The sequence below is a fragment of the Melospiza melodia genome, chromosome 3 (assembly GCF_035770615.1).
Source record: "Melospiza melodia melodia isolate bMelMel2 chromosome 3, bMelMel2.pri, whole genome shotgun sequence".
Lineage (NCBI taxonomy): Eukaryota > Metazoa > Chordata > Aves > Passeriformes > Passerellidae > Melospiza > Melospiza melodia.
In genome coordinates, this window is record NC_086196.1 from 49,822,149 (window position 1) to 49,839,484 (window position 17,336).

Consider the following 17,336-nt stretch of genomic DNA (forward strand, 5'->3'; position numbering starts at 1 on the left):
AATATCACTGATGAAACTCCTCTGAATGCTGTCTGCCCTTGTCTTTTTAAAATCAGTTTATATTTATTGCTAGCCATATTTATTGTGAAATACATTTAATACTAATCTCCCACCACTCTGCTTTACAAACACAGGAAGGATTTAGTTAAACTAGTCACCTAGATTGCTAATTAACCACAGGTTACCTGAGGTGAGAGCAGCTTTGGTATTTGGCTTGTGGACATTCACCTGGCTTTAAGCTTGAAGACTTACAAAACTTTAATTGAGCCAGATTCACTTGAGCTTTTTGAGTTAAAGTGTTTTCTGCTATGCTCTCATTTATCATAAGATGGCAGGGAAGCTCTGGTACTGAGTTAGACACAACCTGAGGGGCAGAGACTTCTGCAGCCCAAACCTGTGCAGAGCTTCCAAACCCCCTTGGGCTTTGCTCCCCAGAGGCAGGGTTAGCCCTCAGGAAGGGCTTTTGCTTGAGCTGTCTTGGTCCTGACCAGGGATTATCTATTGCATGTCCCATCAGGGTGGTCAGCACACCCAGTGTGACCATGCACACAGCACTCAAAGAATAATGGAAAGATTTTAACCTGGTCAGCATTCCTTAAGGTGCATAAGGGATGTGTTACTCACCTTCACACCTCTGTGTGCCCAAGCAGAACAAGCCTCTGACCAGTTCCAAGCTAGCATTCGTAGATATTGGAGATTGTTTAGTATGTAGATGTGTATTTTTCTTCATTTATGACAGCAAGTCTATTTCCATTTGAACTTCTCAGTCTGACACTTTGGCCCTTTTTTTTTCTGAAATTTTACTTCTATGACCTCAACCAACTCTGCATCATTTTAGAATAATAAAATTATCTGGATTGGAAGGGAACCTTAAGGATCATCTAGTCTCAACCCCCTGTCATGAGAAGGGTCACTTTTCACTAGATCAGGTTTCTCAAAGACCCATCCTGCCTGGCCTTGAACACTTCCAGGAAAGGGGCATCCATGGCTTCCCTGAGCACCCTCTTCCAGTGCCTCACAACCCCCACAGCAAAGACTTTCCTCCTAATATCTAATCTAACCCTCTCTCTTCCAGTTTGAAGCCATCCTCCCTTGTCCCATTGCTACATGCCCTTGTAAAAACTCCCTCTCCAGCTCTCTAGTAAGCCCCCTTTAGCTACAGGAAGGCCACAATATGGTCTCCCTGGAGTCTTCTTCAGGCTGAGCAGCCCCAGCTCTCTCAGCCTGTCTTCATTGGAGTTGTGCTCCGGCCCTCTGATCGCCTTCCAGACCTACTCCAACAGTTCCATGTCCTTCCTGTGTTGGGGGCCCTGGAGATGGACACAGCACATGGAGCCATTGACCATGACTCTTTCAGTGCAGCCATCCAGCCAATTCCTTATCAGCTGTGAGATCCATCCATTAAAATTCTTGTCTCTCCATCTTTGAGACAGGGATGTTATATGGGACAGTGTCAAATGCTTTGCACAAGTCCAGGTAGGTGACACAGGATCATCTTCCCTCATCTGCCACTGCTGTTATTCTGTCATAGAAGGCCACTAAATTTTCTAGGCATGATTTGGTCTTCTTCAGATGCACTATTTGCATTTTCTCATGCAGAATGGTCTTGCATCTAGAAATACAGGTATCCTAGAGTAATCAACTCAGCATTTCAGGAGGAAGCACACAAACTGATTGGGAACATCCCTTTGCTGGCTGTAAGGAGAAGCTGCAGTTGCATGGTGATGTTTTGCTATTTATCACCATGAGCACTGGGACAGATTGCCCAGAGAGGTTGTGGCATCTCCCTCACTGGAGATATTCAACAACTGTAGGGACACAGTCCTGTGCCGTGTGCTCTAGGATGTCCCTGCTTGAGCAAGGAGGTTGGACCAGATGAGCCCCTGTGGTCGCTTCCAAGCTGACCTGTTCTGTGATTTTGTGACTTCCATATTTCTGAGCATCCACTTTCACAAAGAAAAAATGTCCTCCTCTTTCATCTGCTCTCTTTCTTCAATCCTGCCTACACCAGCACACCAACTCATCCGTCTTTGCCAAATGTTGGTGCTGAGGTGAGAATTATTAAGCCATTTTACTGGTTGATCTGACAAGAGCAGATGCTTTAAAGATGTCAATGATCTGTAAAGGAAGTTTTGGGGAGATCTAGGAGAACAGGGCTTTTCCAACTGTAAGTTGTTTTTTTTCCGAAAACTTTGCAATGTAATATCTGTATTATTGTTATCAATGCTTAGTACATGACTGAATTTCTATTTTTTTTTCAAACTCTGGCCTCATTCAACCTCATTGAGCCTGCATGGGTCATTTAGAGTGAAAGCATGTTTGAAAGTAAACATTGATTCACTGTGGTAGACAAAGAATGAAAATGAGAACAAATCACATTGCATTTGCTTTGATGACAAGTTCATTTACATTACAGATGCATTCTCTATAGGCACAGATCTAAAGCTCATCTAAAAAATAGAGATCATAGGGTTCTTTTTCTTTTTTGCAGAAAGAAGAAGCAATCTGAGAACAAATTAATTGTGCAGAGATGTGATAGGTGGAGAAGTAATGCTTAGGCAGTCCTGTTGATCAAAGGGTCTCACTGAGTCCCACACTCCCTGGGCCAGCTGACCTCAGAGACACCCACACAGCTCTACTGGTTGCTGGCATTTTGAGCTTTCCCAGACAATTGTCTCTGTCCATGTCTTCTTCTCTCTGAGGCTTTTACAGAATGCCATGTCACAAAATTCCTGTCCTCTAATGCCTGGCTTAATGTGTAGTTCACATATACTCAGTTAGAGCTATTGGCACAGGCAAATGCACTTTCTGGGTCTGCTTTGTTCACACAGCTGTAACTGGCATGCAGTCTTCATTGGTTGAAAAACAGGACTAGATACAAAATAGGAAAACATGTAGCTACTCTACTTTTCCGTACCACCTCTGAACATTCATTCATATACCCTGTCTCCTTATCCTGACTCCTTCCCTCTTCTACAAACCATGAAGATTCCCCAGACATGTCTGCCACAAATCTTCTCTGCTTCTGCAGGTGTGAACTGTACTGCCCAGATAATTAAAGGACAGCTGTTTCATCTTAAGCTTTACCTCTGGTTCTTTCTGCTCTGTGTCATGGACTCAGCTCTCCTAACACTGTTTGTAAGGCACTTGCTACAGCAGTGACTCAAGCTGTTCCAGAGCTGTACTGCAGTTTTGGAAGAAGTCAAAGTTTTCCTGTTTCGGGGGGTCCCATTCTTTCAGTGCATTTAGTTCTTTAAAAACTAGTCTGGGAAGGTGGATGACATAGTTGCATGTCAAGAGGACAAAAGACAACATGTAAGAGCAGCCCTGCTGTACCCTGTGAGGGGACTACCCTGATCAGCCATGAGATGCATTGAGCAGTGTGTTTTAAGAACTGCTCTGTTGACAAGAGACATGAGTCAGTGTCACCTTTCTTATCAAAGAGTGACCTGCATGAAGCACTTTTAAAATAGCAGGACATCATTCAGACTCATTAATAAGTCCCTCTGTGCCAATGCAGTATAATTTCTCCCTTTATATTTTTAATATTTTCCTTCCAAAAAATCTCTTGAGAACTTTAAATTGGTCAAGAAGTGGGACAGAACTGCAATTTAACATTTGAGTCTTTTTTTTTTTTCTGGCACTTAGCCTATATTTTTTCTTTCCTTAGTCCTATTCCATTGCTTGTTGCTGTGACATATACACCAGTATCCTGATTATTCAACTCTGCACTTTCCTATGATTTTTACAAGCGTTCATCTTTTCTCCTCCTACAGGGAATTTGAGATCAAGGCAAATCTCTGCCCATCCACATGCAGTGGAGGAAGCAGGAGGTCAGGCACAGAGAGCACCATGCAGCAAAGCTGCACAACTGCTTGGCAGGAGCTTCTTGCCTCTCCTTCAGGAGAGTTATGCAGTTCAGGCTGGATCAGAAAGAGCAGGAGGCTGATATGGATTGCCCACAAAGCCTTGAATATCCAGCAACACATTAAAGAAGCCAAGGCACTTCCCCATAATATGTGAGACTCTCACACATTGGGCCAAAATTCACCCTTCCCCTGGGAAGAAGAGCAACAGCACTCTACTGGATGAAAACAAATTTTATTCCTAGACAGCATTCCTGTTTACATAGTTAAATGGGAATTGGCAAACACATACCCTCCTCCAAAAATTCTGCTCTTTTTTTCAGCATTGTGCATTACATGAGCAGTTCCTGAAAGCCTCCTATCGGTGTTCCTAGGAGTAATGAGGTTTTTTTCAGAGGTTGAAAAGGTTAGTGGTTTATTCAGAGGTGAAGGGGCATTGTCTGTTTTGCATCTTAGAAAGTTCAGGAATTAGGTTTTCATCCAGTCTTGCCAGAAGGAGTCTCAGAAATGGGGAGGACCAGACAAATGCCTCCTGAGAGGGCTGACCAGCTAGCAAAAGTGGCAGGAGTGTGGATGGTTGATAGAGCCCTATCTCCTCTGAGGCTCATCAGTCACCAGGAATACACAGGTTAACAAACACAGACAAAACTATAAACTTAAAATGGTTCACCTAAGAAATCCCATTACCTCTGAATTCCTCATTTTCAGGTTTTTGACTCTTGTCACATTTCTGTGACTTCTCCAGACACAGTGTCTCCTAGAGGAAACTCTGAACTTTCCATGTGAGAAAACAAGCAGGTTTTTATTTATGACACCCTCTGAATCATCCTTAAATATCAAGGAATAGGAACAAGGCTTCCTTTTCACAGAAAAACCTTCAAGAGCTAATTTATAAAGGTCTTTTGTTTCATTCTTCTGGGCTACCAACCATCTGCGTTCACTGTGGTGATGGATAATGCCAGCGGAAAGCCGGGCTAGCTTCTGTGCTGTTTATCACAAGTGTGATGTTGACTTTCGAGTCACTTCCAAAGTGGGGGTGAAGCCTCAGCCCTGTCACACAGTAGCATCCATTTTCCCACAGTCTGCTTGGTACACAGAACATGAACAGTCCTCTTTTATCCAGAAACATAAAATAGGACGAAAGGAACAGCTCAAGGGCTTAGCTCTCACGCAGACAGAAGGAGGAAAATAAACTAGAGGGTCAAAGCGGAGTAGATAAAAGAAGAGCAAGCCAATATTATTAAGGCAATGAATTCTCAGAGCACTCAGTTTCTTCTAAGACATGATTGAGCTCAGCAGAAATGATACTGAGATATTGAATGGTAAAATTTAGCCTTGGGCAGAAGACCAGTCAGGCTTTGTGCATCACTTGCATCCTAACTTAACCTGTATATTTGCAACAGTGCGTAAGATGCATGCCAGCTCTGTCCAGAAGACTAAATTTTCACTTTAGAATTGCCAGCAAAGAGGGAGCAGTGAGAGTTTAGTTTTGTTTAGGAGAGGTTGGATAGAGGTCTCTTTCCCACAGAGACACGGCTGAATATTTTACTCTGTTTCTTTTTATTTTTAAGATGCTGGTCTGGCAAACAGTCTCTTGGTGTTTCTTCTGAGCAAGTCACTGAAAAGGCATATTGGTAGAAAAATTTGCATTTGTAATTTCCATGAGGAGTCTCCTGTGATGCAGAAGTTCCTTTTGCTACCTGAACCATAGGATTTAGATAAAGCTTGCAAACAGAACAATTTGCTTCAACAGTTTATTTTAAGTATGGTTGCCATAAAGATAACACATCCAAGGTGTTTTTGATGAAAAACTAGGGGGAGAGGAAGGGGTGGTAAATAAGATTTTTAAACCTCCCCAACTGTAGTGAAGAATTGTTTTCCTGCTGTTGATGGAGTTCAGGCTGTCTCTCAGCTGTGCTGGGAGGAGTGGCTGCTCTGCTTGCTGACAACCCAATTCTTTGTTAAAGCACTGGGTTCCCTGGCAGCATTGCCTGTGCCATGCCACTCTATGGCCTGAGACACCCCTGCCCCTCCTTTTGGGGACAGTGGGTGCTCTGGTGTGAAAAAGAATTCTTCCAGACAGCGACTCCTGGGAAGGAAGCCACACATGGATTCCCTAGACTCTAGTTCTTATGAGACACGACAATCAAGTCCAGATATGTTTCTGTCTACATATTTCAGTGAAATTATTTGTCTAACTGGGCAACAACATTTTGTTATGTAATTTTACTGCCTTTTGTTTCAAGAAAGAGAATGGACTCTCTTCCTAACAAAAACTGGCTCCCCTGCAAGGGGAAGGAGGTGAGCAGTAGCCATAGTGCTCACAGCACAGACTAAAGAGGTAGGGCAGAGTTACACTAACCTGTACCCAGTTCCTGTTTCAGTGCCACCCGTCCCATTGCTGCAGCTGGAGAAGTGCTGCACCAGGAACAACAGTGTGACATTGGCCTGGAGGATGCCACCTTTGAGCCACAACCCAGTGGAGGGCTATATCTTGGAACTTGATGATGGAGATGGTGGCCAATTCCGAGTGAGAATTTCATTCAGCATTTATTTGTGTTTCTTTGTATGTGAGTTTCCTCCAGATACGGATTTGTTTCTGTCTGAGGGTGGGGAGAGGGGTAGGGAAGATTGGGTTGTCAAAACATCCCTAATTCCATTGTGCTGGTGGAGAAAGCAGTGCAGATGCTGCTTAATAGAAGGACCACTGGCCCAGGTAGGAAGTCTGTTTGAGGTTATTCTCAGGGCTCTTGGAAAGAGGGCCTTGAGATAGGCCCAGTGCATTCCGGAGTAGAAAATCCCATATGAGCTTGCTGAGTATGAGAAGCTGGAAGTGTTTCATCGCACAAACCAGAAATTTCTTTGAAGCCCCTACTCTCATCTGTCCATTGCACCCTGTTTCAACAGCTGACATTCTTGGTCCAGAAATGCAACTCCGTCTCTCCTGATTTTCTGAGTAAAAATATGATCCTGCATAAAAATACAGGGTTTCTAAATCTTTCCCTTGGGAATGGATGGGACCAGGCTGGTGGAAACTTTTTCCACTGTCATGCTGTGATGGAATTGATAAATATGGAAAGGTTTCTCAAGTGCTGCCTTCCAGATCCTCTGGTTGATGCCACAACGTGATGCTCCTGGTTGCAGGTGCAGAGTGCTTATGGGCTCCCATACTTTTTCAACACATCCTGATGAACAAACTGGAGAAGCAATTCAATCAGCTTTCTTCCAGCCATGTCCTCCTAGAAGCTGTGGCCCTTCCACCTCAGGCAGGCTTCAGGCTCCTGTTGCTCAGGTCCAGGCTGGCCCAGTGCTTCCCTAGGGGCTGGTGCCTCCAAAGCATCTGGACATCGTTGTGGAGCACAGCTGCTCTCTTCACAAACAGGGAATTTTGCCAAAAACTTGTGATGGCATTTCTTCGGGAGCTGCAAACTGGCTTCTCCCAGGAAACCTAAAGATTTCTCAAGCTGAAAATGTCCTGGCATGGATCCACCGAAGGAACTGCCAAACCACTACACCCATAGCCAGCAAAGGTGCCTCATTTGGACACTCCTCATTAGAAGAGGCTTTGAAGAGGGCATTGTGGTTTTCGGAAGGTCTCCTCAGTTCCTTTGTCCAAGTAACATTTCACAGGGATTTGAAGAGCTTTCACACTGAAAGTGTGAAAAGGTATTTTTGTGAATGGCTGCTGAGAGCTGCCAATTTGGTCAATGTTAGTAGGTAAGAGGGTTATCAGTGTGTGATGAATGAAGAGTTAGAGTAAGTTATTAGAATTCCAGTATCTTTTATCCAGTTTATCCAGGATAAACTTTTTAAAGTGGTATTCATGTCTTGTGAATTACAAGATTTCAGGCTGATGCGTATCCAAGCTCATTTGTGTGGGTGAGTTTTGGTACTGCCAAAGGTTTTAGGACTGCCAGCAGTGCCATGTTAAGGTTTTGGATTGAAAAAGATACAAAACTATCTCAATCCTTAAAAATGTAAGGTGACAACTTCTAAGGTGAATGGTCTGCTTGCTGTGGTAAAAGCATCCTTGGTTTTTACCTGTTAAAATATAATGGGAGGCTTCTCAGCAATGCCATCTCAATAAGGGTTTGCTGACCTTTTAAATGGAGAATTCTATATCTGACAGCAAAGATGTTGACTGCAATTTATCAATATTTGATGGGTGGATTTAAAGAACATTTTTGTAGAAGCAGAGAGCATTAACCTGCATAAACTGAAGTACTGAACAGTGGTAAACATGGAGTGGGTTAGAAAGTATGAGAGCTGTTCAACAAATAGAAAATTTTTTCACAGTCATCATCTCCTGTGACATGGAGGTAAATTAAGTTATTCTATTAAAACTCTTCTTTGTCTCCATGACTGATCACCAGCTAACTCAGGACCCAAGAGATTTTGTTGTTTGTAGCACCCAGCATAGTAGCAAAGAGGACAAACACATGTCCTTTCTTACTCATCACATCCTTTTGGGTTTATATGAGAGAGCCTTAACCATCAGAACTATTCCTGGGCATTACTAAAGTCTTAACTGAACTGGGATCCGAGTGATTTGCCTAGTGACAGGTTTAAGCACTTTGGTGCCTTTGCTACCATAAACCTACAGATTTCAGAGAACCAGAGAAATCAGAGGTGGAAAGGAATTATCTTTCAACCTGCTGCCAAGACAGGATTTTCTAGGCTTCTTTCAGTTCATCGTAGCCTGCATAATCTCATCCTCTTCACTGGTCTGCCTAGATGTTCCTCCCTCTGAAATATTTCACATTACAGAACTACTTGCTGTATGATAAATATTTGAAGATCTTTTTGATGTCTCTGTTGTCTAGATACATTTCATCATGTGGTGAGTGTAATCCTAATTTTTAGAAGTTAATTTTCTTCTGGATCTGTTTTCAGGTTTCAAAACAGTATTTTAACCTAGGCATGAGAGAACCTTTCCAATAGAACAAAACTGCTCTTGGGTTTTTTATTCTTATAAAATGCCCCCTTTTTTTGTCTTACATAAAATAATGGCCACAGTGTGTCAGATACTGGGACAACTCTCGAAATTATTGGTTTGGAGTAGATATTTAGGATAAGAGGAGCATGAAGATCTTTCTGTGCTTCCCTTTATTGCTTTACCCTTCCAGCTTCATCTCCACCTTAGTTTGTCCAGTGCTGACCATCCTTGATGTCTCCCATGCTGTGGCTGTTTGTATTATACCAGCATAACTCATTCATCCTGGGAAGCAAAGAGAAGCTATTCACTTTTTGCTTATATTTAGAAGTCTTAACTATGTTAAACTACGTCCCTCGTTCTCTCTCTTTCTCTTTTTTTTTTGGAACGTTTAGGAGGTATATGTTGGCAAGGAGACTCTCTGCACCATCGATGGCCTTCATTTCAACAGCACTTACAATGCCAGGGTCAAAGCTTTCAACTCCTCAGGCGTTGGTCCTTACAGCAAGACGGTCATTTTACAGACGTCGGATGGTGAGCTGGGCCTTTGCCACTCTCTAAATGAAAAGCTGCAGGTCTCAGTGGCAGGACACTTTCATCCCTTTACACCCATTAATGTATTTGACACCTACTGGCATTTTCCATTATCAGTAACGCTTCAGGCTTCAAGCTGTGTGATTTTAGCTTGCTGTTAAAGTCTAGGATCTAACTAAGAGAGTTTCTTTATCATACAGAAACAGTTATGCAACTCGTGGGATATTTTTTGTTCCACTCTGTCTCCCTTTCTACATACATCTTTGGGATTTGCCTTTTTCTTCACTACTGCTTCAATTTCCCTGCAAGGTTTGATAATACAGAGATGGGAACTCATGCTTGTTCCTCTGTAATTATGCTTGACATCCATATGGACATTACGGGAAGTTCATCTTCATTAATGATATTGTAATGAATTGAGAAGTGCATGCTATTATCACTTCCACTTTTATGCTGTGTTGCCAAAATAGGCCAGTATAAAATATTTATACTTTAAGAGCTTTTGGGGCCTTTTTTCCCTTTCCTTAAAAAAACCCTTCACTTTGAAAAACTGGTGAAGTCAATCCAAACCAGCATGGACGCAGCTAATCTCCATTTCCATTGAGGGCGATCCTGAACCAATTCACTGTCATGAGCAGTTTCCGTGTCATGGAGCAGCCTTTGTCTCCTCAGTGACTCTCTTGTTCCTGTGTGTGGACAGAATGTCACTACCCTTAGCAGCTAAATTTCAGGGGAACAAGCACAAATGATGTAAAGCACTTCTGAGCTGAAGAGCAGCAGGGTTCCAGCTCAGATTAATCTTGTGTAACTGCCTACAGTAACAAGGAAAGATGGTCTTTATTACCTCAGAGTACAGTGGGGTCTTTACAAAGGCAGAATTTTATCCTTCTTACTTGAGTTGAACAGACAACACATGGACACAGCCCCTCCTGATCTAACCCTGCCTTTCCTTGTCCCGTTCCGCAGTGGCGTGGTTCACCTTTGACCCCTCCTCAGCCCACAGAGACATAGTGCTGTCCAATGACAACCAGACTGCCACCTGCAACAGCTACGATGACCGCGTGGTGCTGGGCACCGCCGCCTTCTCCAAGGGCGTGCATTACTGGGAGTTGCACGTGGACCGCTACGACAACCACCCGGACCCGGCCTTCGGCATCGCCAGGATTAACGTGGTCAAGGACATGATGCTGGGCAAGGACGACAAGGCCTGGGCCATGTATGTGGACAACAACCGCAGCTGGTTCATGCACTGCAACTCCCACACCAACCGGTGAGTGCTGCCTGGGGCTTTTCTCCTCGCAGACATTTCCTCTGCCCTGCATTGTGGTGGTGTTCGCCGGGGTCCCAGGATGAGGGAAGAGATGAGAATCTTGACTCCACGTTTCAGAAGGCTGATTTATTATTTTATGATATATATGATATTAAAAGAAAATTATATACTAGAACTATACTAAAAGAATAGAAGAAAGGATTTCATCAGAAGTCTAGCAAGGAAGGGAAAAGAATTTTAATAAAATCTTGTGACTGACCAGAGAGTCCGAGACATCTGGACTGTGATTTGCCATTAATTAAAAGCTACCATATGAGACAAATCAAAGATGCGCCCATTGCATTCCACAGCAGCAGATCATTATTGTTTACATTTTGTTTCTGAGGCCTCTCAGCTTCTCAGGAGAAAAGATCCTAATGAAAGGATTTTTCATAAAATATGTCCGTGACACTGCATCCGAGGCAGGTGTCTCAGCAAGCCATTTAGTCCAGCTCCTGGCTAAATGTACTCATTTTATGCCTTCTTAAAAATCACTAGTGACAGTGATTGCACCTTAACAGTCTGTGTCGTGTTTGTTATCCTCACAGTTATCAGTTTTTCCCTGAGATTTTGCCTAAATGCCCCCTGCTGGGATTTAAACCCATTATTGCGTGTCCCACCCACATCAGCAGGCAGGGGCACAGCACGATGGGATGCAGGACTTCTGTCATTGCTGGAGGGAGAAAGGTGGTTGATCCTCTTCATTAGGAGGAATCTTGGCTGCAGATTGTACAAAATTAGGCTGCAGGTGTTTGTCTCCAGTTCTGACAGCTATTAAAGGTTTTGCTGTAGGTCACACTGAGGCAGAGCTGGGACTGTTTGGCACTGAGGGCTGAGTGACAGCTTTCATTGTACTGAAGAGCTTTGAAAAGCACCTCAACTAGTACAACCAGCTTAGACAGAGGAGGATTTCAGGATGTCCCCAAGCCACTGTTACCAAGCCTCTCTGTCCCACCACTCAGAGGCTCTGTGTTGTCAATGCAACTGAGCAGTGGAGAGACATGTTCTAGCTGCAGGTACCTCAGGGATGGATCACACAGAGAGAACAACTGTCAGCACAGATCCTGTGTTGTGCTGACACGGTTGCATGACTTTCAGTGCTCAGGATAGTTACTTCTGCCTAGTGCTGGCTTCTGTTTCATTGAAGTGATGCCAGACTGTGCAGGGGACACATGGTAGCTTTGCTTGAAGGTATCAGAGCAGAACTGCACTGCTCTCTTTCTGTGTCCCATGAGAGGGTCAGCCTTAGCTGAAGGTCAGCTGGGTACTGAGACCCTTGAGAAAATCTCTGAAAAGGATCTGAACTCACGTGCTTATTTTGGAATATGGTGTATTCATATACCTGTTCTATCACAATGGGAAATTGATGTATGAGTAAAGTGACTGACTAAGGATATGTAGCAGGTCTGTGGCAGAGCTAGAATCAACTTCTGTTTAGTTTTCTACTGACTGTCCCACCAGACTCTCACTGTCTCAGGTGTTTTTTCTGTTACACCAAATGATTAAAACAAAGTTTTACAGTGATTTTTAAAACACTGAAATGCAGGTATCTCCTTGAAGCGATAAGATTGTGTCAACATGCACTGTGTCCTAAGGTTGATTGTAATGTCTCCCACTGCATTGTCATTTGTACTCTATAGCATACCCGTGCTTTAAGTAAGTACACTGCAATTGCTGAAAATTTCTGTTTGAAACATGGTTTGATTTTGCAGTCCATTACAGACAGGTGAAAGGACCTTGTAGCTGGATCAAAAGCTGTCTGAAGTCACTTGGATTGTTCTCCATGGGTCCAAAAGCCTTAGATCATGTTCTAAGACATTACAGAGTAAAATAACATCAGTATAATAAATAGACCAAAAAGTTCTCTGTCCCTTTAACATCTTGATTCAATTCAGGGCGGAAGTAATGTTAAGCTGTATTAATTTTAATGCTCTGTGGAACAGCTTATGTTTTCTGGAAAAAAGCTGGCAACCATTCTGTGCACCACTGTCCCAGAAACCTATTTTATGGATTTGGTCCTCGGCATGCTCCTCCCGGCAAGCAGCGCACAAGCTAAGCAAAAGCTTTTTTCTGGGAAGCACAAGCAATGGAAACACTTAGTGTTTCCAATCATCCTGCTTAATCAAGAGAACAAAGTGCTTTCTGTTGATGATAGTTTCCCAGTTTTTACCTGATAAAACACAAAAGGCATGTGCAAGGCATGGATAGACCCATGGAATATCTGTTCAAGGGAAGTACACTCGCAAAGGGCATGCAGTCTTATGAAATCACATGCGCTTCAATGAAATTAGGTCTAGGCATTATATTTTTAACTGTGACAGTCAACTAGGTCAGTTTTTTAACTCATTAGCTGTAATAGTCTTGTGGAAACAGTTATTGCTGCCTGTTTGTTTTTCCCCACTGGACACGAGTGCATCTGTGTGACAGCACAGCATCACAATCCAAAGCAAATTCATTGTCAACTTTTAGCCTCTGGGATGTTGTTATGATGAAAGCTACACCTTAGTAATAGTTTCTTGTTTCCTAATCTTCATGAGAATAAATTAGGGTAATTAATAAGTGACTAGTTTCAAGGATAACCTGATATAGAGCTTGAAAGACTAATTTGTGTGACCTGTAACATTTTCTGTTCCTTTCACTCACAGCATGCAAAATTGGATCTAGCATGACTTCTGTAATGCTGGAAGGGGCATGAACAGGAGATTATAATGCATCCAGAAACAGAGGGTTCCTTTTGAGAACAGGCTGAGGAAATTGGTTGAGAAAATACTTTAGGGCAGAGATATAGGTTTCGGAGGTACCTTTAAGTCTTGCTGTTCCCAGAAAGCTGAGCCTGGGAAAATCATGGAACAGATTCTTCCACAAGCTATGCTAAGGCACATGGAGGACAGGGAGGTAATTGAAGACAGTGAGCACGGCTTTACTAAGGGCAAGTCCTTTATGATGGAGTGACTACAGCAGGGGACAAGGGAAGAGCTATGGGCAACATCCATCTGCACTTCTGTAAGGCCCTTGATATGGTCCCCCACAAAATCCTTCTCTCCAAATTGGAGACACATGGATTTGATGGATGTCTGATGGATAAGGAATTGGTTGGATAGTCACATCCAGAGGGTAGTGGTCAGCAGCTAGATGTTCAGATGGAGGCTGGTGACAAATGACAAGTGACCCTCAGGGGTCCATACTGGGGCCAGCTCTGTTTATTGTCTTCATCAGTGTCATAGAGAGCGGGATCAAGTGCACCCTCAGCAAGGTCACCAAGCTGAGTGCTGTGGTTGGCACACCTGAGGGACAAGATTCCACCCAGATGCACCTGGACACATTCAAGAAGTGGGGCCATGGGAACCTCATGGGCTCCAACAAAGCAAAGTGCAGACCCTGCATGTGGGTCAGGGAAGGATGGAGCATGAAGGGATTGACAGCACCCCTGCCAAGAAGGGCTTGGGGATATTGAGGGGCTGATCATGGTCTGTCAGTGTGCACTTGCAGCCCAGAAGGACAACTGTGTCCTGGGCAAAAATTGTCAGAGGGATGGAACATCGCTCCTTGGAAGGAAGGCTGAGGGAGTGGGGATGCTCAGCCTGGAGAGGAGAAAGCTCCAGGGAGACCTGATTGTGGTCCTTCAGTACTTGGAGGGAGTTTATAAGAAAGATGGGGATGGTCTTTTTAGCAGGGCTTCTTGTTCTAGGACAAGGCGAGATAGTTTTGAACTGAAAGAAGATAAATTCAGACTAATTAAAGGAAGACACTTTTTTAAAATGAGGGTGGTGAAACACTAGAACTGGTTGCTCAGAGATGTTGTGGATGCCCCATCCCTAAAAACATTCAAGGTCAGATTGAGTGAGCTTCTGAGCAGCTCGACCTAATTGAAGATGTCCCTGTTTTTTGGATGGGGATTGGACTAGATGACCTTTAAAGGTCCCCTCCAATCCAAACTGTTCTGAGAGGTGCTGGATGCCCATTAACAAGAGGCACTGACATTCAATGCCATAGATCTGCTCCTTGGCAAAGTTCCCAAGAGCAGGACTACCAGGTGCTACAGGCAATACTCCAGCCACTACATGTCTATGGAAAGAAGGAGATGTAAATCTCCTTGAAATAAATATTTTATACTGAAAAACAACAGAAAGTTGAAATCTAGAGTATTTGCATTTTAGTCTTTAAAGTCCCTTGCAATCAGGAGAGTCTCTTCAGATATCTTAAGGGCAGGTTTTTTCATCACACAAAAATGCTACAACTGAATGAAAAATGATATAATTGTCAATAGATATCATAAAGTTTTTAAGATGCCGTAAAGCCAACACTTAAAGTATTGTAATGAAGAGTTGAATTAATTATTCAGTTTATTAAATTGTTCATAAATTGTTAATATTTATTTTTAAATAATAGTGAAACTACTCTTAATTCCTCATGCCAGTTCATGCAATCATATTCTGCACATTGTCCAAGCTGTTACTGAAAGCCTCTTGGAATAACAGCCTCTACTGCCACAGGCAACTGCATTTTTCATGGCAGCCAAATTCCCCTTTCTATACTCTGACCTTCCAGGCTTCTGCACAGCACTTCTGCCCCAGGACTTAGTGTTGCACACAGAAATCAAAATGTTCAAATAATTTACTTGAAAAAATGAAACAGTGTTATCTATCTCCTGAACTGGATTGCCCTTTAATAAATGCTAAGTATTTATTAAGGGAGTAAATGCAACAAAAAAGTTGTATTTTCCTTTTACATGGAAGGTTATTGGGGTTGTGTGGTATAAGTGTCATTAAGTAGTTTAAAAAGGCATTGCAGCAAAGGAGCAGGATTTTACGTGGTGCCACAGAGGTGTACCAGGAGGGAGCAACATCACTTTGAGTCTCTTGAGCTATTTGGCTTTTTTACCAAAACAAAAGCATTTATTAGAAAAATTATCCTGTAATGCTGTCTAAATGGTGCACATAAGAGCGAGGAAATGTATAGCAGAAGTTTTCTCATAAAACAGACTCCCCCAGCTCTCTTCCTAGAGAAAGGAACCAGGAAAATGGTCCAAAAAGTGCTGGAGTCCTCAAAGAACTGTTCCCAGGGAAGCATGGGATGCAGAGCAAGAGCAGCTGTTTAGCCCCAGCAGAAGTCCAACCTCCCTTGTAGCAGTGTGGTGAAGAGCTCCTGCCTGCCTCTGTCCTCCCTAAATCCTGCCAGAGCCACTTTCTCACTGTGGGGAAGTGATGGAGTAGGAATGGGACAATCCACCTGCTGAATTCCTGCAGAACCTGGGGCAGGAATAAAGGGAGAAGGTTCCCATCCTTGTGCTCTGCCACCCCTGTGGCTTGTGCAGGGGCCTCAGCTGGGTCTCCTGCCCTTGCCTGGCTGGAATCTGCAGGCAGAATCTGTCACCTCCTCAGTGGGGCTGTCCCCGGGGGCTGCAGAGGGGTCACTCAATGTCACCGTGCAGCACACAGCTAATCAGCCCACGAGAAACAAATTAGCTTGTCATGTAGGAAAGAACATCATAATCTCAAAAAAATGAAGTTGCTGGTTCTGTTTCCCTAAGAGAATCTATGTCGTTTAAAAGGATGCAATAAAATCCATTTTAAGCAGGATCTAAAATATGGTGTCCTACGTGCAAGGCTGTTCCTAAACAGAGAAAAAAAAATGTCATCTACTTGTAAATAGCTCCAAATCATAGTACTGTTGCTTCCCACAATCTCATAGTTTTATGATTGAGGGCTTTTGATAAAAACAGTCTATATAGTGAGATACTCATGGTAGGTAAGCATCTTAAGTTTTGATGGAAAATAATTTATTTTGTGGTTTTGGAGAAGAGCTCAGCGAGAAACCTATTAATGCTTTTAGGACCAGAAATCAAATCAAAGGCATCTGAGAACAGTCAATTTCCACATCTAAAACCTCTCAGAGTCAATCCATGATTCTTAGCTATACTTTTATTGTTTGAAGACCTTTAAATGGAGAAGTCAGAACAGTTTTCTGTAATCTGCCTTCAGATGAAGTGCCACGTACCGCATTTAGTCTAAAGCAAAACAGTTTGTGACACCTAGTGGACAAGAGGAAAATTTCTTACCCTGTGCTACATTCTTCCTAATCATATTCCAGTCCCCCCTCCTTTTTAATTTTTTTTATGTTTTGCCTACCTATTGTGATAAATTTTCCGATAAAATACCGTTAATCATGTGAATGTTGTGTGCCTGAGGCAAGTGCATGGGACACAAGACAGCTGCTTCCTTTCCTACTGCAAATTATTTGAAATCTTATTTACCCTGGACAAATAGTGTCAGGCTGTAAATCCATTGCAGAGCCCCATGATATCAGCAGGATGGCAGTGCCTGTGGCCAATCTGCCCTATCTAGTGGGTATTTTTGCTCAGTGTCCTTTAAAGTACTACTGAGTTTGACTAACCCCCAAGTCAAAGTGCATTAACGTCAAATCGCTCAGGCGTGTAATGGCTGGCTGAGTGTGTCCTGGCAAGCTCTGACACTGCAGGAGCTCTCAGCAGCTGCTCCTGACACAACCAATTAGCACTGGTATTAGTAACTGGGCCTGCACCCTCGAGACAGCTCCCAGTCCTATAGCTGAGCACCTTGGCAATCAGAAGCTACACTTAGGCCTAACCAGTCCCAGCTTCCCTTCCTCCCCAAACCACTGTCTGTTGTACCCCTGTTGTATCCCTGGGCTCTGGGAGTCTGGGTTCCCTTAGAGC

At 43.2% G+C, this 17,336-nt stretch overlaps 1 protein-coding gene across 11 annotated transcripts in view; it reads left to right on the top strand.

Annotated features, from left to right (window-relative positions):
* The window catches only part of TRIM67 (tripartite motif containing 67), a 34,553-nt gene that overhangs the window by 15,016 nt on the left and 2,201 nt on the right, over positions 1–17,336 (top strand). For 4 of the 11 annotated variants that reach the window (XM_063151674.1, XM_063151675.1, XM_063151677.1 and 1 more), the window contains 3 exons: positions 6,251–6,396; positions 9,195–9,333; positions 10,300–10,603. In XM_063151674.1, coding sequence (XP_063007744.1) covers positions 6,251–6,396; positions 9,195–9,333; positions 10,300–10,603 — 589 coding nt within the window. Of the gene's footprint in view, positions 1–6,238; positions 6,397–9,194; positions 9,334–10,299; positions 10,604–17,336 lie in introns of all 11 variants that reach the window. The other 7 variants (XM_063151676.1, XM_063151679.1, XM_063151680.1 and 4 more) reach the window with 4 other exon arrangements.